Source organism: Pithys albifrons, chromosome 20 (genome assembly GCF_047495875.1).
Source record: "Pithys albifrons albifrons isolate INPA30051 chromosome 20, PitAlb_v1, whole genome shotgun sequence".
Lineage (NCBI taxonomy): Eukaryota > Metazoa > Chordata > Aves > Passeriformes > Thamnophilidae > Pithys > Pithys albifrons.
The window spans coordinates 11,548,037-11,570,483 of NC_092477.1; the positions used below are offsets into that span (position 1 = coordinate 11,548,037).

General features: G+C 52.8%; 1 protein-coding gene across 4 annotated transcripts; it reads left to right on the forward strand.

Annotated features, from left to right (window-relative positions):
- Positions 1-22,447, forward strand: GSN (gelsolin). 4 transcript variants are annotated; one of them, XM_071574618.1, is made up of 18 exons: positions 1-260; positions 733-790; positions 12,679-12,880; positions 13,801-13,955; positions 14,796-14,957; positions 15,168-15,317; positions 15,589-15,678; positions 16,293-16,425; positions 16,651-16,739; positions 16,820-17,035; positions 17,833-17,966; positions 18,695-18,785; positions 18,954-19,124; positions 20,120-20,294; positions 20,498-20,622; positions 20,743-20,820; positions 21,217-21,277; positions 21,840-22,447. In XM_071574618.1, the coding sequence occupies exons 1-18, from the start codon at positions 16-18 to the stop codon at positions 22,007-22,009; spliced, it is 2,505 nt and encodes an 834-aa protein (XP_071430719.1). In that variant the 5' UTR covers positions 1-15; the 3' UTR covers positions 22,010-22,447. The 4 variants fall into 4 exon arrangements, with proteins under 4 accessions (XP_071430719.1, XP_071430722.1, XP_071430721.1 ...); XM_071574621.1 differs by lacking the exon at positions 733-790 and having other exon boundaries at positions 177-260; XM_071574620.1 differs by lacking the exons at positions 1-260; positions 733-790 and adding an exon at positions 8,494-8,619.

Consider the following 22,447-nt stretch of genomic DNA (forward strand, 5'->3'; position numbering starts at 1 on the left):
TGTGGTGCCAGGGGGATGCAGCGACATGAGCATGGTCCTGCAGTGCCAGTTCGGTCCCGTGTCCCGGCGGTCCCGGTGTCCTGTCCCGGCGGTCCCTGCCCGTGTCCCGAGGGGGCGGGCGCTGGGGCGGAGTTGGGGGCGCGCCGGGGCCGCCCCGGGGGCTGCCCTGCCCTGCCCTGCCCTGCCCTGCCTGCCCTGCCCGGCTCTGCCCGGCCCTGCCCAGCCCCGCAGCCGCCTCTGCCCCGCGAGTGCCGGCACAGGTAGGGCTGGGAGCGGCGGCCGCGGGTCCGCTCCGGGCGGAGGGAACGCGGAGACCCCGCGAGGGGCGGCGGGGCCGGGGGGGCTCGGAGGGACCGACGGCAGGGAGGGAAGGGGCGGCCGTGGCGCCGGGAGCCCGTCCCGGGGCGTTTCCTGCGGCATCTGCCGGGCTGTGCCGAGCCGGGCCGGGCCGTGCCGGGCTATTCCGAGCCGTGCCGGGCCGTGCCGGGCTGTGCCGAGCCGTGCCGGGCTGTGCGGGCTCCGCAGGTCCTGCCCGCCGGTCGGTGCGGGCCCGGGGGCCGCAGGACCCCCCGCACACCCTGTGAACGCCGGTGAAAGCAGCGCGAGTGGCGCTGGGAACAGCGGGGGTTTGTTTGGCTTGTTCTTTGCCTGGGGGAAGAATGTTTGAAAGCTCTGTTTGAATAGAAATTCCAAAAATGTGGACACTGAAAACGTATTTAAAATGTTTCCTAGGAAGAGTGGTAAAAAAAATAAAGTTATGGGGATGACTTGTTTCAAGGAGGCCTCATTAGTAAGTAGATCCTCTTGGAATAAAACTGCTTTGAATGTTATTTGCTTCCGGATGTAAAAAATCCGACTTTGCTAACAAGGATGATACTAAGCATTGTTTCCCTTCAGTCTCTTATTTTTCTTACTGATCATTACAATTTCCATTTTCCACTACCAACTCTGCATGATGCAAGTTTATCAGCAACCCCCCAAATTTCCTGTATTTCCTTTGCTGGAGGACAGCATGGCTCAGCCTAGGGCGTCCTGGGGTGGGGGTTCCTTAAATGTCTCTCCTCCTTTAGGTTTCTCAAAGTGTTTTACAGAATATTGTATAACATCCATCTGGAAAAATGAAGGGAAACCTGAGTACTGAGGAATGGTTCTCTTGCAGCTGGTTTCTCTTGTCCATGAGACAGTTTATTCCATAGTTTGTACCCCAGAGAGGTGGGAGATTGAAGCTTGGCCGGTGCCACGAGCAGAGAGAAGCAGAAGTCAGCCCCATTTAGTGTCTGCTCCACGGGATGATGGTGCTGTTGGCACCACAGCCACTCCCTGGGCTTGGTGGGGCTCCAGGCTCTGGCTGGACTCTGTCCATCTCTGGAGCAGCAGACAATGGGAATGCTGCCTGTACTGCTGCACCAGCCCGGGGTGTCAGTGTCTGTCTGTGCCATCACCAGACTGGCTGAGTGCTGGGAACTCCAGCTCCATGCATTTCACTGGAATCCAGGAAGGCAGGGCAGGAGTGGTAGTTGCACCTCCTCAGTCACTTGGGTGGATGGCGAGTTTATGAAATGTCAAATGTTTAAACACAGGGAGGGATTTTCCAGTGGTTGGTTGAGAGCTCAGATAACAATTTCAGTGAGAGCTGAGTCTCTGCTGTGTGCCCAGGGGAATGTCTCCTGCCCTCACAAGAGTGGAGGGAGCCTTTCTCCAGCTGGATGGAGTTCCAGTGCTGTGGGATAAACCCTGGGGAAGCTGAACCAGCCATCAGCCTTTGGCTGCTTCTGAGTGTGGGGAGGGTGACAAAGCACAAATGCCCCTGCTGGTGCTGCTGTAACTGGGATTTTACAGGCACAAACCCAACATGTTTGTGAATTCCCCCCTTTCAGCAGCAAAGCAGGGCTGGGAGCATCCCCAATCCATGGTGTTCCCAAGGGGCACTGCTCTGGCTGAAAGGCTGCCTGAGTGTCCCATTACTGGGCTGGTTTTGCTGTTACTTTATATAATTTGGGGAGTGCTCAGCCCTTTGCTGAGCTGGTGGTGTGGTCAGCAGTGTCTCCAAGTGCTGCTCCTGGGGAAGAGAAGAGGCACAGGCCTTCCCACGGGACAAGATGCAGCAGGGACTGTGCTCAGCTTATGAGCCAGTGCTTTCTCCCACCCTAAATTCAGATAAAATAACTTTTTTGTTGTTGTTTGGGTGTTTTACAGATCCCAGTGGGAACTAAACCATTCTTAAAATAACCCAGGGATGTATTTTGTACTCAGGATTGTGATCTGCTCTCAGCTCACTTACAAATACAAGCTTTCCATTTTAATCCCAGTCTCAGATGTTACTGTTGCTACTGAGTAGCGTGTATGGGAAAGGGGATTTTGGACAGGAATGTGCAGCTTCCCAAACCAACCCTTTCCCTGTTTTGCTTTGGAATCCTGACCCCAAAAGTAACGAGGTTTTTTTCTTTGAGCTGAAGTGATCAAGTTTTGCAGTTTGGTTGCAGTAAAGCAGAATGTGGTTAAACACAGATATGAAGGAGCTTGAGCACAGCAACTGCTGCCTGGGAGAAACAGCTGCTGTTCTTTCCTGTCCCACAGCACTCGGGAATTGTCATGTGGATGAGCAGGTTCTGAGTGTGTCTCTGCCTCTGGCTGATTACTATCAAATGCTTTTCCTGCAAAGGCAGAAGATTCTGATGTGGGCAGTTTGTGTGTAACAAGCTGTCTGTTATTTCTGGTGATCAGTGGGGTTTATTTCTGTTGATTAGTGGCTGTCTGGTTCCCCAGGCCAGGTATTTGATATCCCTTCTAAAAATGCAAACTGAAGAGAGAATTGTGTATATTATTTTTTTGCATGGCCACTTGTAATCTCCTTGGGATCCTTTTAAACTCAAGATTCAAAGGATGTCTTGTGCAGTGGCTTTTGAGGCTCACTGAGGTTTTGCAATCAGGAGAGAACATCAAGTTATCTGTTTTTCCTCTGGTGCCCCTCTTTGTGTCCCTCTGTCACATCACTGGTTCTGCCTCTCACAGCATTAGTTCAAGTCTGTCTTTTCAGTCCCTTAATCATTAATTAATCACTTCAGACACTAAGAAGCCTAAGGGAATCAGATAGAAATGCCCTGGATGATGAATTCTTTTCCCATAAAAGCACTAAGCTGGCTGGAGCTCTCAGCTGGCAGCCACGCTGGAGCTGTTTCCCTGTTTCCCTGTTTTCCCTAGGTGGGGGTAGAGCACAGCCAGAGAGCTGCTCGCTGGATGGGGCACTTTGGGAAGCGATTTACTGCAGGAGGCTCCACCAAACAGCGGCGGGGGAAAGGCACAGCAGGCTCAGACAGCCCCAGAGCCCCAGCTCTGTCTCATAACACAGGTTCAGGCAAAGAAGGGCATGGAAAAGCGCTTGGGCAGTTTTCCTCAGGCCTGTCCTTGTGACTTTGGCAGTTGGGAACTGTCCTGATCAGGATTTCTGAATTGAAGGCTCATTCAGATACTTCAGCGAGGAGAAGAAAGGTAAATGAAGTGGTGGGGGGGTGTGAGCTGACTGTGCAGCACAGGCCTGGATGTCAGAGGACGTGTTTCCTCCTCATCTCTGCTTCCCAAGAAGTCACGGATGTTGGCAGGTTTCCAGCATTCACACTGGGGTCCTGCACCCTGATAGCAAAAGTGCACTGATTGTGATCCCTCAGGCCTCTTGTTGGCTGCCAGCACTGCTGGGGACTCTGTCCCTGTCCCTGTGTGCTCATACCCTGCAGACACAGCTCCCTGCTGGGATGTCCGATGGCAGCAGGGAATGTGCCCTCACACAGCACTGGGCTGGTTGTGCCCATCAGTCTGATCCATGTGGATCCAGGCGCTGGGAGGGAGCTGCTGATAATGTGACACTGATAAACCCCTCACTGAGGAGAGCAGGTCAGGCAGTGCCATGAAATGTCAGCCCTCAGGACTTCCCACCTGCTCAGGGAAGGAGAGCCCAGGCAGAGGAGGCAGGAGAGGCAGGAGCAGGCTCTCTCAGCAGGGTGGCTGGGTATTTATCTCTGATTATCCTCTAATGCCGCACTTGCAAGGTTAAACAGAGCTCTGACATTAGTCAGAGGGGTAAATAGAGCTCTGGCAGCCTTGCCCTGGGCTGCTCTGCAGGGTTGGACAGGCTGGAAGTGCCAGACTGGAACAGCCATGCTGGATCAAAGACAGCTGAAGGAGCCTGGTGATGCCCCTGGCATTGGGAGTGGTGGTTTGGTTGGTGTTCTGGGGATTTCACACTTCCCCCTGGAGAATGACCTTCATTTTACTTTGTTCAGTTTTCCCCACTCTGGGACTTGGTCAGTAAGTGCATCCTCAGTCAGGAGATTCAAACCAGGTTGTCAGGGTTTGTGATCAAAATTTGGGATGTGGTGCTGTCTGGGTTGGATGGTATGGGCTCTGAAGATTTATTTTTCCCTTTTACATGTTTCAAAGTGTTCTTTTCTAACTGCAGGCTGTGGTTTTGGTCTTTTCATTTTTCTTCTCTTTTGTTGTTCCTCATTCACCTCCCACTGAGAACCTGGAGAGCTGGGGTGGATCTCAGCTGATGTCCCAGCACAGTTGGAGAGGGAGAAACAACGGTTTGTGTGTGTTAGAACAGTCCGTGGGACACCATCCAAACCCAAAGTTTAAACATATGTTATTTACTGAGTGTTTCCACACGCAGTAAAAATACAGCGGAGGAAATGAATCATCCCAGGATCTCTCAAGATGGACGGAGCTGCTGGAGCAGCACCGACACCAGCAGGGCTTTCCCTTCTCCCGGGCTGTTTGCTCTGGGAATGCTTGTGGTTCCTCCACACCGAAACCTGAACTGAAGTGAAATCAAATGAAACCCCCTCTGTCGCTCACTTTGCAGTGAGGGAGGGGCGGTAATTTTGGCATGTTTGTACATCGCCCTCCTGTGGCTGTGCCCTCCGGGGTGGGAGCCGGGCACTCCCGCTGCTCCCGCTGCTCCCGCTGTCAGGAACGGCGCTGGGATCGCCCCGTGAGCAGCTCTGCGCCTCCAACCACAGCCATTCACAGCGCCCACACCTGCCTGTGCTCGGAGAGTGCAAAGGGGAACTCTCACAGCTCTCTCTGTCTGTCTGGACTTACCGGGAAGTTGGTATTTGTGAGGGAAACCACTTTATGAGAAATAGGAACCAGTGGGCCCCGTGCCCTCCTGGGGACGTGCAGGAGCTCCAGCACTGTGTGTGTGCTGGGGCAGGGCTGGAGGAGCTGTTTGGGCTCACAGCAGGTCTGTGTGTGCCCTGCCAGCAGGGCCCTGCACCCCGGAACCCCCAGCCCCACATCCTGGTGCTTGGCCCTCACTGGCAGCACCTTGATCTGGAAAATGCATCAGGGGAACTAATTCCTGTCAGCTCTGAGCTGCTTGGTGTCTCATGTGCAGGTTCCTGAGCTGGGAGGGTGGATTCTAGAGCTGGCGTGGAGGGTGGGAGCTGATGGGGGAGTGCCCTGCACTCCTGCTGGCCCCGTGGGCAGGGGCTGTGGGACCTGCCCTGCTCTGCCTGCAGTGTGGCCCAATGAAAAGTCATTTACATGGTTTTTACTCACTGACACCCAGCCCTAACACTGGCATGCACTTCTGTCCTGGTCATACATGTAGCAGGGACTTGTAAGTCCTTTTCCCAGTTGCCTGTGCCTGATTGGAGCCAAGGCCATGCTCCACACTTCCCATTTGGAGTCTCTCCTGGTTTCCAGCCCTTCTTCTCTGCCAATAATGTGCTACTCTGTTCTTACTTGGGTTATGGATCATGGATTGAACAGACTCCTGTGCTACAGAATGTATTGGCTCATTCTCCAGGGAAAAAGAGTTGGCCTGAAGCTGCAGATGATTTCCCTTGGACACAGGCAGGGCTGGTGACAGGAGTAAGAACATCTGTGTCATCAACAGCTGACCACAGGCATGTCTTCGCTGCCTCCCTTAACGTGCTCTGGCTGTCAGCACCAGCTCTCTCCAGGGGACGTATTTTGGGGTGGTAGTCACATTTTGATGTGCTGGTTTATGTCTTATGTGTTACATAAGCACTCCTGGAAAATGTTTTTCAGCACTGAGCAGTGATTTGTGTTTGGGAGTAATTCAGGACTAATTTTTGCTCCCCACTGAGTGAAAGCAGCCAGTGGTTTGCAGTGCTGCAGACTTGCCTGGGCTGTGTTTGGGTGCATGATTCAGCTCTCACCAATGCTCCCAAGGCAGGGCTCTGACACTGGGTTGGATCAGCTGATTGTATCAGCAGCTTTCTCAGGGTGTGTTCAGACAGGACACCTTTATATTCTGCACAGCTTTCTCTGTGTAATATTCTTCCCAAACTACAGCACTGCAGCTGAGGAGAAACTCAGGCTGTTGTGTTGGAGTTTTCAGCATCTGTGCATCAACCAAACCCTCTGTGTTTACCAAGTGGGTCTGTTCACAAGGTAGGCAGACCAGAAGAGAGCTGCTGTGACTCACAGTGCAAACAAACAGCTGGAAAAAGTGAACAATGCTCCAACCTTCCAGGCCTTCTCACTCACTGTGGTGGTTTAGTAGGAATTTTAGCTCAACAAATGCAAAAAACCTGCTTGCCAGTGTACAGCTAATGCTGTGCTTCATGTCCAGGACTGTTGATCTGAGTTAGGCAATTCAGCTCGAATTCTTTGAGGTTTGTGGCTCCCTGTTCAGATGGATCTGCTGGAAATAACTGTGCTGCTCATAAATAGGAGCTGAAATAGTCCATGGAGTCACCATGGCTGGGGTAGGAGGAGGCTCTCCATGTCACATTTTCTTATCCCAAATAATGTTTATTGGCTTCTTCGAGGCATGGAAGGAAAGGGGTTGGGTTTAGTTTTGTGTGCACACAAATTCAGAGCTCTCTGAAAACTGAGCTAATCTCTGGTTTTAGACATTTTTCAATGCCTGTCACCTTGGCAACAAAGCTGAATCCCCCCAGAGTTATTCTCAGTGGCTTCCTGAGGAGTCAGTGGTGCTGTACCCTGGTTTGGCAGGGGGCTGCAGGGACAGGCAGGTGTTTGTGTTTCAGGGGGCACTGGCATTGCTGGGATCCTGGGCTGGGCTCTCTGCCCTGTCCTGCCCAGCAGCTCTGTGTGTGCAGTTCCTGTAGCCCGGCAGAGCCTCAGCGCCCCTGCTGTGCTCCTTCTCTGCCCCTGCTGTGCTCCCCCTCTGCCCCTGCTGTGCTCATTCTCTGCCCCTGCTGTGCTCCCCCTCTGCCCCTGCTGTGCTCCCCCTCTGCCCCTGCTGTGCCCCCCCCTCTACCCCTGCTGTGCCCCTCCCTACCCCTGCTGTGCTCATTCTCTGCCCCTGCTGTGCCCCTCCCTACCCCTGCTGTGCTCCCCCTCTGCCCCTGCTGTGCCCCCCCTACCCCTGCTGTGCTCCCCCTCTGCCCCTGCTGTGCTCCCCCTCTGCCCCTGCTGTGCTCCCCCCTCTGCCCCTGCTGTGCTCCCCCTCTGCCCCTGCTGTGCTCCCCCTCTGCCTTTGCTGTGCTCCCCCTTTGCCCCTGCTGTGCTCCCCCTCTGCCCCTGCTGTGCTCCCCCCCTACCCCTGCTGTGCTCCCCCTCTGCCCCTGCTGTGCTCCCCCTCTGCCTTTGCTGTGCTCCCCCTCTGCCCCTGCTGTGCTCCCCCCCTCTGCCGCTGCTGTGCTCCCCCTCTGCCCCTGCTGTGCTCCCCCCTCTGCCCCTGCTGTGCTCATTCTCTGCCCCTGCTGTGCTCCCCCTCTGCCTTGACACATTCACCGCGGGTTTGATGGGCGGCAAAGGATCGGAGGAAGTGGCTGCGGGAGGGGTAGTCAGGCAGCGGAGATCCTGCTCCAAGTGCAGAAACAGCTAAACCCCGAGCAAGCAAATAACTTCATTTGTGTTTTGTTTAATTGGTCTCTCCAGTGTGGCTATTTCAGACAGTGATCTGGAGATTGCAGCTCCTACTGGGTGTTACTGGCAAGTACAACCTGTTGATTTCCTTGGGCTGATCATACTAGGAGGATTACACTGCTCTGCCTCTTGCAAAACACAGGGATTTAGGGGTTTCCTGTTGCTGCAGCAGGAATACAGCAGCGATTTTCTTCTTCTGGCACTTGGTATAGGAGGCTTGTAATGCTGGAGACAAGGGAGGCTTTCTCTTCATGAGGGCATATATTGCTCTTTCTTTGCAGCAGTTCATATTCTCCAGGCAATGTTTGGCAAATGAACAGAGGGAAAGAGAGAGTTAGTTGGGTGGAAATGCAACTATTTGCCCCTAAGATACAATAAGGATGGGTGCAGTAGAGGCATTTTTGCAGCATGACTGTAGTGTGGATTCAGGCTCTACTAAGATTTCCTGTTCTCCCCAGACTTTAGAAATTCAGTGTTTATTTGTGAGCCATCCTGATGTTCTGCAAGTGTCACCATTAAAGTCAGAATCCAGCCCAAGCCTTGCAGCAAGGCAGGACCTGTTCCTGCAGTGACCAGCAGGTGGTTCGGGTGCTGTCATCTGTCACCTGCGTTCGCTGCAGACCTTCCTGGGCGGGCCCTCTTTACATGGCAAATTTAGTCAAATCACCTGAGCTGCAAATGCCACAGCCACGTGGTGACCTGGCCCACCACCACTGCTTTCAGTCTCCTTTCATCCAGCCGAGCTTTCCTGGGCAGGTAAGTCCTGGCTGTGTTTGTGGTGTGTACAGGTGTGAACTGCCACAACTTAACTGTGGCTCCTAAAAAAGTGCTGTCCTCATTTTACCCTGGTGTCAGTTACTGAATAAAATAAAGATTTTCTGTCAGCTTTGGATGATATTGTCTTGTAGAAAGATACTTTAGATACATCATTAGATGCTTTAGGTGGTGGTAGGTGTGAGGATGTGGCAGTACAGCTGATCTGGAGGAACCAGGTATTAATTATTGCCTGTAATAGCCTTTGTGGTGTGATGAGGTGGAGTGAGACATTCCAGGCTCTGTGTCCACAGGTTTTTCCAGAAGGGAACAGGACACCCCTCTCAGTATGGCTGTGCTGGGCCCCCTGTGAGCAGTGCAGAACTGGGCACTCCCTGGCAGAAACAAACAGAGAGGAGAGGAAAGACAAATGGCCAAAGTGCTGATGGTGTTGGTTTGTGAGGGCACAGAGTGGCTGTGACAGAGGACAGGGAGGCACAGCCCGAGGAAAATCTGCAGAGCAGAAAGAAGGGACTTGGGGAGGCAAAGGGAGCAGCTTAGTGCACTTGCAGGGTGGTGGGAAGAGGTGTTTTGGACTGGAGAGACAACAACAGCATCCAGATCCGAGGCAGGGGAAGGTCAGCACTGAGGGCTCCCACACCCCAGCAGGGAGGGTGCCCAGCTGGGCACAGGGACTCAGCCTTTCCTCTGTCTTTGTGGCCTTTCCTCTGAAACAAGTGGCTCCAGCCTCAGGGAAACCATTGAGCACTGCCCTGGAGAGGAGCCTCCAGACTCTGCCCTTGGTCTGTGCCAGGCACTGCTTGTGTCGGTGCCAGCTTCCCTCACATCCCAAGTGTCAGATTTGGTGCTGGGGGCACTGAGCACACCCTGGGACTGTTCCCAGCCAGGCTCCATCACACAGCACCCCAGGGAGCCCTGTCATGGCTCTGTCACTGCACATCTGCAGCCCATAACAAGCTCTTGGCTTCCACTGCTTGCTCAAACCATTGCATTTCTTTTCCAGAGGTCTTGTTTTTATCTCTGTGCAGCCAAGTGTCATTTAGCTGGTCCATCTGCACTGAAACCCTGTATTCCAAGATCCTTCCTTGTTTTCCTTAAATAACTTTCCTTTGCATAAGACATTGGCCCTGCACCACAGCCTTTCTGGGACTGAGCTGGACAGTTTTATTAAGAGCAAGTTAATTAGAAGACTAATAAATTGCTTTGCAAAACACCATCTATACATATATCTGCAGATTCCAGTATATCCTACAGTGGGATGTTAACAAAGAACATGATCCTGGGTCTTTTTGCTTTCAAAAGGTCTGTGAGGTTTGCCCAGGTGTGGCACTATACAGGTATTTAATTTATTAATAAAAAGCCCGAAGTACTTTTCCATTTGGAAAGGGCCCATCTCTCTCTAATGTTGTGCAACCCACTCAGCTGGGTTTGGGTTCCAAAGCCTTTCCCAGCTGCCTTCCTTGGAGTCAGGGCTCCAGCGTGTTTTTCACTGGGGCTCAGACCTCTGACACTCTGAACTTCCTTCCCACAGATCAGAAATACCATCACGACTAACACATTGTTTGTAGTGCCTGTTTCAGTTTGAGAATTTCCAGTGAAAGTTTTAAAGGTACTTTTCTTTTCCAAGGTGACATTTCAAAACAAAATGCATCAGCTTGGACAAGAGAGAAACAGAGTTCTCATGAGAGAGAAAATATCCTCATGGAGAGTAGAGAAAGCAGAGCGGGGTCTGCTCTTTCCCCTGTGGGATTTTGTGGCTGGAGAGCTTGGCCCCTTCCTTGAGCATCTTTTGAGAGATTCTGGCAGTGGGAAGTTCATCCTGGCAGGAATTCACCCCAGGGTGTGTTGAAAGCACGTTGTGTGGCTGCTCCATTCCTGGGGGCACTGGGAAAGTTTCCTGCCCGGTTTCCCCACTGCAAAGACTTGGCAAACATGATGGGCAGGTTTGCTGAAGTGAGAGGTGGCTGGAGGAACAATCTCTTTGCTGGTGGCAGGTTGTTGGGATGCTACAATCAGCCATGCTGTTGTAATTCCATGGGGCCCAGTAGGTTTGATGGCTTGGTAGCTCTGCACAGGGTGTTGCTACACCCTCAGAAATCCCTGGTTGTGCAATGGTTGAGTGAGCTCTTGTTGTGGTGCCTCTGAAGGCCCCGTGTGAGAGCACAGGAGCTGAAATCCATTGGGGCATCCCCAGGGCCTCCCCCGTGTGTTCCTCTGGCAGTGCCTGTATGGAAGTGCCATCCAAGGGCTGAACTTTGCATCTTGCTCCTCTGACAAGTCCAGGGAGCTGAGGGAACATTCCCTCCACCCTCGGGTTGTTCAGATGGATCCTTTCAGTGCTTGTCTTCCCCAAACCCTCTTTCCCTGCCTGCCCTGCCAGCTGGAGCACCGCGCTGTTCCTCTGCGGCCCATCAGCGCCGCAGTTCCAGCTGACAAAGCCTTGCCTCTGTTGCCGACGTCTCTTGATTCCTCCCTCTCCCGCTGGCCCCGTGACGGCTGCTTGGCTCGTTCGCCCTCGCTGTGCTGCTGGTAATGGATAGCACATTGTCCGGAGCTGGAGCCTGCTGGGATTCAGCGGCTGAGGAGGCCGAGATTCCAAGAGAACTGTTTGCACAAACACGTTCCGCCCCTGCCCTGCCGAGGGGGTGGGTGTGTTTGTCCCTGATAAAAGAGTGGCTTCTGCCCTTCATCTTGCCCAGCAGCGAGGGGAGGGCGCTGGGACTCCCCACGGCTCCTGCAGGAGAAGGGACAAGCGCATTTGCTCCTAGAAATGGGCAACAAGGACTTCAATTGTCTTTTTCTCACCCTTTTCTGCACGATGGCTCTGCAGCTGAAGTGTGCCAGCTCCATGTCCATGGCAGGGCTGGGATATGTTGTTACAGCAGCTGTTGTGCTCTCAGCTGTGGTAAGTGATCAGCATCACAATTAAACCCTGAGAAACTTCTGGTTTCCAGGTATTCATAAGTGCCCCACTCTCTTGTAACTCTTTGCCAGGGTTTTGTCCCGTTTTGAGGTGGGAATCTGGGAGAAGTGAAGTCAGGCTGGCTGGAATCACAACGATAAAGTTCATTGTTTTCCATCTATGAGATCTGATTTCAGCTTAGGAGTCACTGGCACTTAACTTGCTGTTTTGCTTTCTAGTTTGTAACATCCTTTATTTCTGCCTTGAAAGCTCAGCTTATTGTACTTTTGTCCATCAGCTGCTGGGAACTCTTTGTCAAACTCTGGATGCTTCTAATGGAATATTTGAATGTTTTCTTCCCTCTTACCTGACAGCACTCAAAGGCATGATGAGATCCATGGACAAACTTGATTGCCAAGGCAACAGAAATGTTCTATTTCCTTCCAGAATTACCAGAATGAATTCTTTTATAATAGAGAAAAGTGTTCATTATGTTTGTTGGAACAATGGATGTTGCATAGTGTTAATATATTGCATAAGTAAGGCAATAAACAAATAAACCAAAATTGCAGTGTCCTTAGGACAGGATGTTGTGAAAATGAGTGTAATTCCTACAAGGGACAAGTTACACACAAGTAGTGAAGTAACATTCTGTAAGAAAAGCTGTAAGAAACCTGTTAATTATCTACATCTTTGATGACATTCGTAGCATTTTCTAGAAAGAGTTGGGTGAGATCACACTGGTTTTAGGAAACCTGTAAATGTTTGTGCAAGATGTACAATGTGTAGTTAAAAGGGGTTTGATTCCAACGGTTTGGAATGAAATTTATAAATCTATAGGAAAGGGAATTAGCCCTTCAGTTCTGTGCCATATTGAAAAGATATAAATTGTAAAGAAAATATATAGATTAAAATCGAGAGAGGCAAAACTCAGAGAAAACAGTCTAGGAAAGGTAAGTCAGGAACAAGCCAGGAAGCAGAGGTGATGGGAAGTGAAAATCAGCAGTGATCAATGCAAGGGAAAAAAGGAAACTTTCCACTTGTTGCCTGGAGCAGTAAGTGGAGGGCTCAGAAGCAATTCAATTAAAACACACCCTCTGTGTGTTCTGCATACTGAGCCCTGTCCTGTGTGTCCCCAGCCTGTCACCATGGTGGAACACGCCGAGTTCCTCAAGGCTGGGAAGGAGCCTGGCCTTCAGATCTGGAGAATCGAGAAGTTCGACCTGGTGCCGGTGCCAAAAAACCTGTACGGAGACTTCTTCACCGGGGACTCCTACCTGGTGCTGAACACGATCCGGCAGCGCAGCGGCAACCTGCAGTACGACCTGCACTTCTGGCTGGGTGAGTGGGGAGGGGCCGGGCAGCCTGAGCCTGGCCTGCCCACGGGGACACAGCCCGGTGCTCTGGGGGCAATGCAGCCCTGCCCACCGGGGGCTTTGCAGTGGTCCCTGCAGCAGTGAGCAGGGCAACAGTGAGTGCAGCCAGCCCTGTTCTGTTCTAGCAGGGAGTGTGCAGCCAGCCCTGTTCTGTTCTAGCAGGGAGTGTGCAGCCGGCCCGGTTCTAGCAGGGAGTGTGCAGCCAGCCCTGTTCTAGCAGGGAGTGTGCAGCCAGCCCTGTTCTAGCAGGGAGTGTGCAGCCAGCCTGGTTCTAGCAGGGAGTGTGCAGCCAGCCCTGTTCTGTTCTAGCAGGGAGTGCAACCAGCCCTGTTCTAGCAGGGAGTGTGCAGCCAGCCCTGTTCTGTTCTAGCAGGGAGTGTGCAGCCAGCCTGGTTCTAGCAGGGAGTGTGCAGCCAGCCTGGTTCTAGCAGGGAGTGTGCAGCCAGCCCGGTTCTGTTCTAGCAGGGAGTGTGCAGCCAGCCTGGTTCTAGCAGGGAGTGTGCAGCCAGTCCTGTTCTGTTCTAGCAGGGAGTGTGCAGCCAGCCCGGTTCTAGCAGGGAGTGTGCAGCCAGCCCGGTTCTAGCAGGGAGTGCAGCCACCCCTGTTCCCACAAACACCTTTCCCTGATTGGGATGACACAACAAGTCCCTGCTCTGCAGAGGTTCTCAGGCAGGACGAGGTCTCAGGTGGAAGGGCTGGCTGAAACCCTTTGTGCCTCACAGGACAGAGGTCGGATGTTACCCCTGGCTCAGGCAGTGGGATGCTTCCCTCCCCTGCCTGCCTGCTGCAGGCAGTGTCCCTGAGGGGCGTGCCAGGGCTTTGTCCCCCTCCTGCCAGGCACAGAGCCCGGGGCAGTCCCGAGCTGTGCCTCCCTCCCCTCTGCAGGCGATGAGAGCTCCCAGGACGAGCGCGGCGCCGCCGCCATCTTCACGGTGCAGATGGACGACCACCTGCAGGGCAGGGCAGTGCAGCACCGCGAGGTGCAGGGCCACGAGTCCTCCACCTTCCTGGGCTACTTCAAATCTGGCATCAAGTACAAGGTGGGTGTTCCCTGGGCTCTGTTGGACCTGTCTCAATGGGGTTGGCAACACGTGGCACCCTGCCCAGCTCTCAGAAGACAGAGAATTGCCCTTTCTCCAGTTGTTTAAAACCCATTCTCAACCAGATGTTTTCAATGAGTTGGAACAGGGTGGAGAACAGCAGATCCCAGTGGGAGAGATCTGGCTGAATTAATAATACAAAAGAAAAGCCCCAGAAAACTTCAGAAATTGAGGTTTTGTTTTCCTTTGAGAAGCAGAGGGAAGAACAGTCCCAGGACACCTGGAATGAATTTAAGGAGCAGCAGAGTTAATGGGAAACGCCCACCCAGGAGATTTAACTTCTCCCCACTTACATAACAGTTTGACCTTCCTGGACTCAGTTTCTGTGCTTAACCACCTCCTCAGCATGTGCATGTTTTGGTAAAGCAGATGAACAGCAGTGGGAGTTACTCTTCCCTGCCATCACAGTGAAGTGAGACAGAAGGGAAAACATGCACAGAAGAGCAGTTGTGTCTGTAGGAATCCAAGGGCACAAGGAGAGCAGTATCAGCTCAAATGCCTGTGAAGTGCTCACATTCCCTCATGTCTAAGACTTTCCTGCTCTTTCTGTTTTGCTTGTTTCCCACTCACTTGTTATTTTCATTCACTTGAATTTGGTTATGCTTTTTTGAGGATAACTGGTATGAGTCCTGTTTCCTGCATTGATAAGGAATTCCAAGTGTCCCTTTATTAGCAGAGAAGGTGGTTCTATAGGCTGGGATAATCTCTGGTAGACAGGGCATGTTATATACACTCTTCACCAGTCCCAGTGTGAGTCCTTGTTGCTGTGTTTTCCCTCAGGCTGGTGGTGTGGCCTCTGGCTTCAGACATGTGGTTCCCAACGAGGTCACTGTGCAGAGGCTGCTGCAGGTCAAAGGCAGGAGGACAGTGCGGGCCACGGAGGTCCCTGTGAGCTGGGACAGCTTCAACACAGGGGACTGTTTCATCCTGGACCTGGGCAGTGTGAGTACCATGAAAAGGCAGGTCTGGCAGACTCCCAGGGGCAGGAGGTGTCTCAGAGTTCACACAAAGGGTTTTCCCTGCTCTGTTGGAGCCACCTCCGGTGCTGAGCACCCGAAATGCTGTTCAGCCAGTCTGTTCAGTCCCAGCCATGGAGTCCCATCTCATCCAGACAGGGGATTGTCACTCTGACAGATGTCCCTCTTTCCCCAGAACATCTTCCAATGGTGTGGCTCCAACAGCAACCGGCAGGAGCGGCTGAAGGCCACAGTGCTGGCCAAGGGCATCCGCGACAACGAGCGCAACGGCCGCGCCAAGGTCTTCGTCATGGAGGAGGGGGCCGAGCGCGAGGAGATGCTCCAGGTCAGCCACTGCTCCCTTTGGCTGTGCTGGAGAGGCAGGGGGGAGTGTGGAGGGGTGGGTGGGATGTGGGACAGGCTCAGCAGTGGCTGTTCCTATGAAGTGTCATGTAAACACACAGCTCAGCGCAGACTTGGTTCTCTGCATCTCTGGGACATCGGGGGGGATTGGCACTGCTGGTCTAGAATGTTCTCCTACTGGCTGTCTTGGCTGGGGCATCTGGGAGTGAAGGTCCCCCTGGACTGGCTGGTAATGATTTTTCTCTCTCTCACAGGTCCTGGGACCAAAGCCTGCTTTGCCACCAGGAGCTTCTGATGAGACCAAAACCGACACTGCCAACAGAAAGCTGGCCAAGCTTTATAAGGTAACGAGATCCTGACACGGCACTGGGGAGAACAGAGTGGTCTTTGTGCAGTAGATGGAGCTGGAACAGCAGAGAGGAGTCGAACTGATCCAAGTCCTGCTCCTGCCTCACTCTGCTGTTGGCTTTTTATCAAGCTTTGTGTATGAACCTTGGTTGCTTCAACCATATGTCCATGTGCTTTTGGTGTCCTTATCACCTCTTTGACTGTAGGGAGACAGTAATGGTGGAGTGAATATCTGCCAGAATGGTTTGTAATGTGGAACTTCATCAGTCACTACAGGAACTGAGGTTATTAACCCTACTGAGCCAAGGAGGCCTGTTCTCAGTTACCCTCCATCCCTGAGTGCAGTTGGTTTGCTTTAGAAGATACTGACCACTTTGGGCCAGTCTCTCTTTGGTCCCAGCAGTACCTGCTTTGCCACAAGTACTTGAACTGTTCCCAGCAAGTGTTGTGCTTTTGTCACAGTGTTGCTGGGTCAGAGGTATCCTGTTTGAAAACAATAGTGCCTGCAGCAGCCAGTGCATTCCAGTGTATTTCCCTTCCCCTCCCTGAGTTCTGCACTATGGAGAGGAGCAGCAGGGCCCGATGACAGCTCTGTGCTGTGCTCTCACAGGTCTCCAACGGGGCTGGGAACATGGCAGTGTCCCTGGTGGCAGATGAGAACCCCTTCTCCCAGGCAGCCCTGAGCACAGACGACTGCTTCATCCTGGACCATGGCACAGATGGCAAGATCTTTGTTTGGAAAGGTACTAGAAACAACCAGGGTGAAAATAATTCATATCATAAGTAGAAAGGCAGTTGTGTTCTCTGAGCCATCACAAAGGGCTCAGGAGAGATGAAACACTTGTCATTTGCTGTCTGGCATCGTTTATCTGTAGGGCTGGGCCTCTCTACTGTTGCAAAAGGTACCTGGGACAGTTTCTTCTTTGGGTAAAATCAGTTGACCTCTTTTCTCTGTGTTTTCATTAAAGGCAAAGGTGCCAACTCTGAAGAGAAGAAGGCAGCACTGAAAACAGCTTCTGAGTTCATTGACAAGATGGGTTATCCCAAACATACCCAGGTAAGGCTGAGCAGCCCGCCTGGAAATAGACCTGCCCTCCTGTTCTTAGGGAGATGCTTCCAAAGGCTCATTTATTTCAGATCCAAGTCCTCCCTGAGAGTGGTGAGACACCTTTGTTCAAGCAATTCTTCAAGAACTGGCGGGACAAGGACCAGACAGATGGGCTGGGCCAGGCCCACGTCTCTGGGCACGTGGCCAAGATCGAGCAGGTCCCGTTCGACGCGGCCACTCTGCACAGCAACAGAGCCATGGCAGCCCAGCACGGCATGGAGGACGATGGCTTGGGCAAGAAGCAGGTGAGCAGGGCCACAACCCCTGGGGGAAGGTCCCCAGGCTTTGCTCTGCTCCTTGATGGCATTCCTGCAAGAGCAGTGGGACAAAGGGAGGCCTGACAGCCACTAACACCGAGGGTTTGTAACCACCGGGGGATGTTTGGCAGCAGGAACACCAGCAGGGTCTGCAGAGCCCTGCAGATAAGTGGTGCTGACTCTGTTAGTTCTGACCCTGCACTTCTTCATTCCTCCTCCTCATTGTTCTGCCAGTTGCCATCACACCTGTGTGTCTTGGAGCTCCTGTCCCTGTCTTTGCTCACAGAAGCAGGGGGGTAGATAGGACTGAAAGGCCTGGGGGCTCTTCAGAAGCCCACAGAGGTCCTGGCCGAGGTTTGGCTGTCCAAAAGTGTCCCGAAAAACCTCCCAGATCCGTTCCATGGCGAGGAACGGGAATTGTCCCGTTGTCAGGGCCATTGGCGGCGCTGGCCCGGCAGGGGGGGCTGCAGCACCGCGAGCTGCGGGATGTGGAATTTGGGGATTCAGAATTTGGGGATTGGGATGGGGAATTTGGCGACTGGGATGGGGAATTTGGGGATTGGGATGCGGAATTTGGGGATTCAGAATTTGGGGATTGGGATGCGGAATTTGGGGATTCAGAATTTGGGGATTGGGATGCGGAATTTGGGGATTGGGATGTGGAATTTGGGGATTGGGATGCGGAATTTGGGGATTCGGAATGTGGGGATTGGGATGTGGAATTTGGGGACTCTGGAAGCAGGAAAATGGCTCGTCCTGAGGCACCCCTGCTCCTCCTGCTGTAGATCTGGAGGATAGAGGGCTCCGAGAAGGTGCCGGTGAATCCAGCCACGTACGGGCAGTTCTACGGCGGCGACAGCTACATCATCCTGTACGACTACCAGCACGGCGGCAGGAAGGGGCAGATCATCTACACCTGGTGAGGGGCCCTGTGGGCTGAGGGGCCCTTGGAAAAGGGTTCACTGCTGCTTCCCACCTGCAGAGGAACCTTGGGGGGAAAAACTCACCCTGGACAAGCATCCCTTGCAATAAAACACTGCCAGAGGTGTGGGATGTTTCATTTGAAGTGGAACAATGGAGGGAATTCCTGTACTAGTTTATTTTTGGTTTAGCTTTTCTCCCCTCCCAGTAGTAGTTACTCCCTTCTTTGGATCAGGCTCTGCTGCTGTTTCCAGAGTTCCTGCACCTCTGAGATGCTGTAAGGAACTTTTGCTGCTCTGCTGTTGTGACTGGGACAGTTCCCAGCCTGTGTCCTTATAGTTTTCCAGTCAGTCTCACAGGGGTGGTTTTCCTGCTCATCAACAAGCAGAGGGCACAGGCAGGACCCTTGTCTGAACCCAGAAAGGGCACAGCCTGCCCAGTCCCTGATCCCAGTACCAGCAGCTGGGTATTTGAACTGGCTGCTGTAAAGAGGATGGGAGACTGGCCTGGAGGTACTACAGAATCTGTGCTGTTATCTAGAAAAGGTTCTTATCTCCCCCTGTAATCCCTGTGCTACAGTACAGGATTATCCATGTCTCCCTCCTGTTGAAAGAAGTGCTGCAGAGGTTTGCAAACACAGCTTTTCCTTCACTCCTCTGGATCTCTGTAAGGTGTGTGTGTGTACAAGGGCTGAAAATAAAGCTGGAATGTGGCCTTGTCTTCCAGGCAGGGAGCTGACTCCACACAGGATGAGATTGCAACCTCTGCATTCCTCACAGTGCAGCTGGATGAGGAGCTGGGAGGGACCCCTGTGCAGGTAAAGGACAAACACACAGCTCTGCAGAAACCAAACCCCTGACACTGTGGGAATAAATAATACATGTATTCAACTCCTGCCCCAGCTGGCTGCTGTGTGAGTATTCCAGCTGGGCAGGGGCTCTGAAGGCCATTTCTCAAAACTGACAGCACGTTTCTTTCTCTCCAGAAACGAGTAGTGCAAGGGAAGGAGCCACCTCACCTGATGAGCATGTTTGGGGGAAAGCCCTTGGTTGTTTACAAGGGTGGAACCTCCAGGGAGGGAGGCCAGACGGCCCCTGCGGAAACGCGGCTGTTCCAGGTCCGCTCCAGCACCTCCGGAGCCACCAGGGCAGTGGAGGTACGTGGAGCCCTGGGGTGTGTGCCCAGGGAATGATGGAATGGGATCCCATGGACAGGGCTGGATGTGGAGCCCTGGGGGTGTGTGCACAGGGAATGATGGAATGGGATCCCATGGACAGGGCTGGATGTGGAGCCCTGGGGGTGTGTGCACAGGGAATGATGGAATGGGATCCCATGGACAGGGCTGGATGTGGAGCCCTGGGGGTGTGTGCACAGGGAATGATGGAATGGGATCCCATGGACAGGGCTGGATGTGGAGCCCTGGGGGTGTGTGCACAGGGAATGACGGAATGGGATCCCATGGACGGGGCTGGATGTGGAGCCCTGGGGGTGTGTGCACAGGGAATGATGGAATGGGATCCCATGGACAGGGCTGGGCTGCTGGAACTGGTGCTGAGCCCACTGTGTGACAACAGTGCTGAGGGCAGGAAGAGCTGAATTCCCTCTGTGGAAACATAACTGGTGCCAGGACACAGGCTGAGAGCCCCACTCCTCTGACAGAAACCCTGTGCAACAGCCCCACAGAGATGAAATCCTGGTGAACGGGTACGGGGGAGATGAGGGCACTGCTCTGGGACTGCAGTAACTTCCCAAGTTTCCAGCTTCAAGGCAGCCTGTCCTTGTTGACACAGAGATGGTGTTAATGACTGATCAGTGTCACAGCAGGAACTGCTCTGCCATGTGCTCCCCAGGGAGTTCCTCAGTCTCCTGCCACCGCCATAAAGCCTGGCAGGATGACAGAGCCAGGCCCTCCTGCCACAGGTCAGGTGCAGCTGTAGATCTCAGGGCAGCAGTTACTTACTCTTCCCATGGGGTAAGTGCAACTCATCACCTGGATCAGGGAACACCCAACACATCTCACAGCCCCACATGCTCCCAGGGGGTTATCGTGTTTGTGATTTATCCAACAACAGGTTCTGGGTTTATTTTCAGCCAGTGGGCTCTGTGTAGAGGATGATTACCTGTGACACCTGCAATGTTCCTTCCTTTCAGCTGGATCCTACTGCCAGCCAGCTGAACTCCAACGATGCCTTTGTCCTGAAAACTCCCTCTGCTGCCTACCTTTGGGTTGGCCAAGGAGCCAGCAATGCTGAGAAATCAGGAGCACAGGAGGTGCTGAAGATACTGGGAGCTCGCCCAGTGCAGGTGTCTGAGGGCAGAGAGCCAGGTGAGGGGTCACAGCGGGGTGTGGGGTCACTGCTGTGCAGCTGCACACCCTCAGCAATCATTTCATGGGTGTTTAGTCCCACAGAACAAGGGAATGTGGGCATGGGCACTGAGCGCTGTCTGTGGGCCTTTGGGGCTCTCTGACACAAAGGTGCCTCAGGAGGGTTCCATGAACACCTGAAGCATCAGCCCCTGTTCCTGCAGACGCTTTCTGGGCAGCCCTGGGCGGGAAGGCTCCGTACCGCACCTCGCCCCGGCTCAAGGACAAGAAGATGGACGCTCACCCCCCGCGGCTCTTCGCGTGCTCCAACAAGAGCGGGCGCTTCACGGTGAGAAAGGAGCCCTGAGCCCCCAGCTGGGCTGACCTCTGATCTCCCCTTGTGGCCTTGCTCCTGCACAGGTGAAGTGGCGCTTGAAGCCTGTGCTCATCTTAACCCTCTGTTTTCCAGATTGAAGAAGTTCCTGGAGATCTGACTCAGGATGACCTGGCCACAGATGACGTGATGCTCCTTGACACGTGGGATCAGGTACAACACATTTACAGCGTGACAAAAGGAGCAAATAATAGGCACAGAGCAGCTCTAGATTGACCTACATTACAACATCATAGACTGTGCATAAATCAGCCACAAGGCAACTTAGAGATGACTGTCAATGTTTAATGTAAAGGTGTTCAAATATCTGCTACTTTCCCCTGATGTTAAACTAGTGCAGAATTTGCTCATGGATCTACAATTTATGTAGAGAAAACGTAAACAAGAAGCTTCTTGAGATCAGTTGGTGGCTTTGGTCAGTAGGGTCAACAACCCAGGGAAGTTCTGGTTCTGTGTCATGCTCTGTTCACTGAGACTTCCTCTAAATCATCCCGTCATAAAGAGATTGATTGTTGCTGAAAGAATTAATATGCTATTTTTTTTCTTTAGGTCTTTGTATGGATTGGGCAAGATGCCCAAGAAGAAGAAAAGACCGAGGCACTGAAATCTGGTAATGTCACATTTCCCCCTCTGACCTATCCCTTCTCACTGTCCCACTGTCTAATCATGAGGCAGGTGATCCACATTGTGACAGGTGCGGGCAGAACCACAGGGTGAAAACCTTTCCTTGTTGAAATGGACAGTGTGTGTGTCTGACAGGGTCTGTGTGTGAAGCTGTGTGACACTGTCTCTGTGTGACTCTCTGTGTGACAGTATCTCTATGATGTCACACTGTCCCTGTGTGACAGTCTGTGTGTGACAGTGTCTCTGTGTGACAGTGTCTCTATGATGTCAGAGTGTCTCTGTGTGACAGTGTCTCTGTGTGACTGTCTCTGTCAGTGTCTCTGATCTCACACTGTGTGAGGCTGTGTGTGACAGTGTCTCTATGATGCCACACTGTGTGATGCTGTCTCTGTGTGACTGTCTCTGTGTGAGGCTGTGTGTGTCAGTGTCTCTATGATCTCACACTGTGTGAGGCTGTGTGTGACAGCCTCTCGAGCCCCCCTGAGCCCCCTGAGCCGCCCAGGTGTGGCTGCGATTCCCGGCACTCAGGGACTCCCTGCTCCCCCCAGCCAAGCGATACATCGACACTGACCCGTCCAACCGGGACAAGAGGACACCCGTGACCATCGTCAAACAAGGCTCTGAGCCCCCCACCTTCTCCGGCTGGTTCCTGGGCTGGGATGACGACTACTGGGCTGTGGATCCTCTGCAGAGAGCCATGGCAGACGTGGATGTCTGAGGAGCAGGTTTGAGACACGGCAAGTTCAGTGCCTTCAGTGCCTCCTGGAGCTCCTTCCTCCGGCAGGATGCACGTTAACGAGGGAATGATGTTAATAGCCAATTAGCTGTGCAATAATTTCCGAAAACAATCACGACCAGTCATTGACCCCACTCCTTGCTTTGACTATATTTAATACAATAAAGCTTGTATGAAATATGTGAAGAACAGAGATGGTGGGGTTTGGTATGAAGAAAACATTAAACGGCACCTGTAGATCCCACCTTTGAACTTGCCTGAAAGGAACACACCGTAGAACCCAAACCCTTCTTTGTGCCATTTTTTGCACATGGACATTTTACTAAAGAAACTGTTTTGAGGGGGTTGAGATTGTTTTGCTTTCCCCTCACCGGAATTACGAGCAATTAAGACCTTGATAAATGAACAGTGTTACAGACA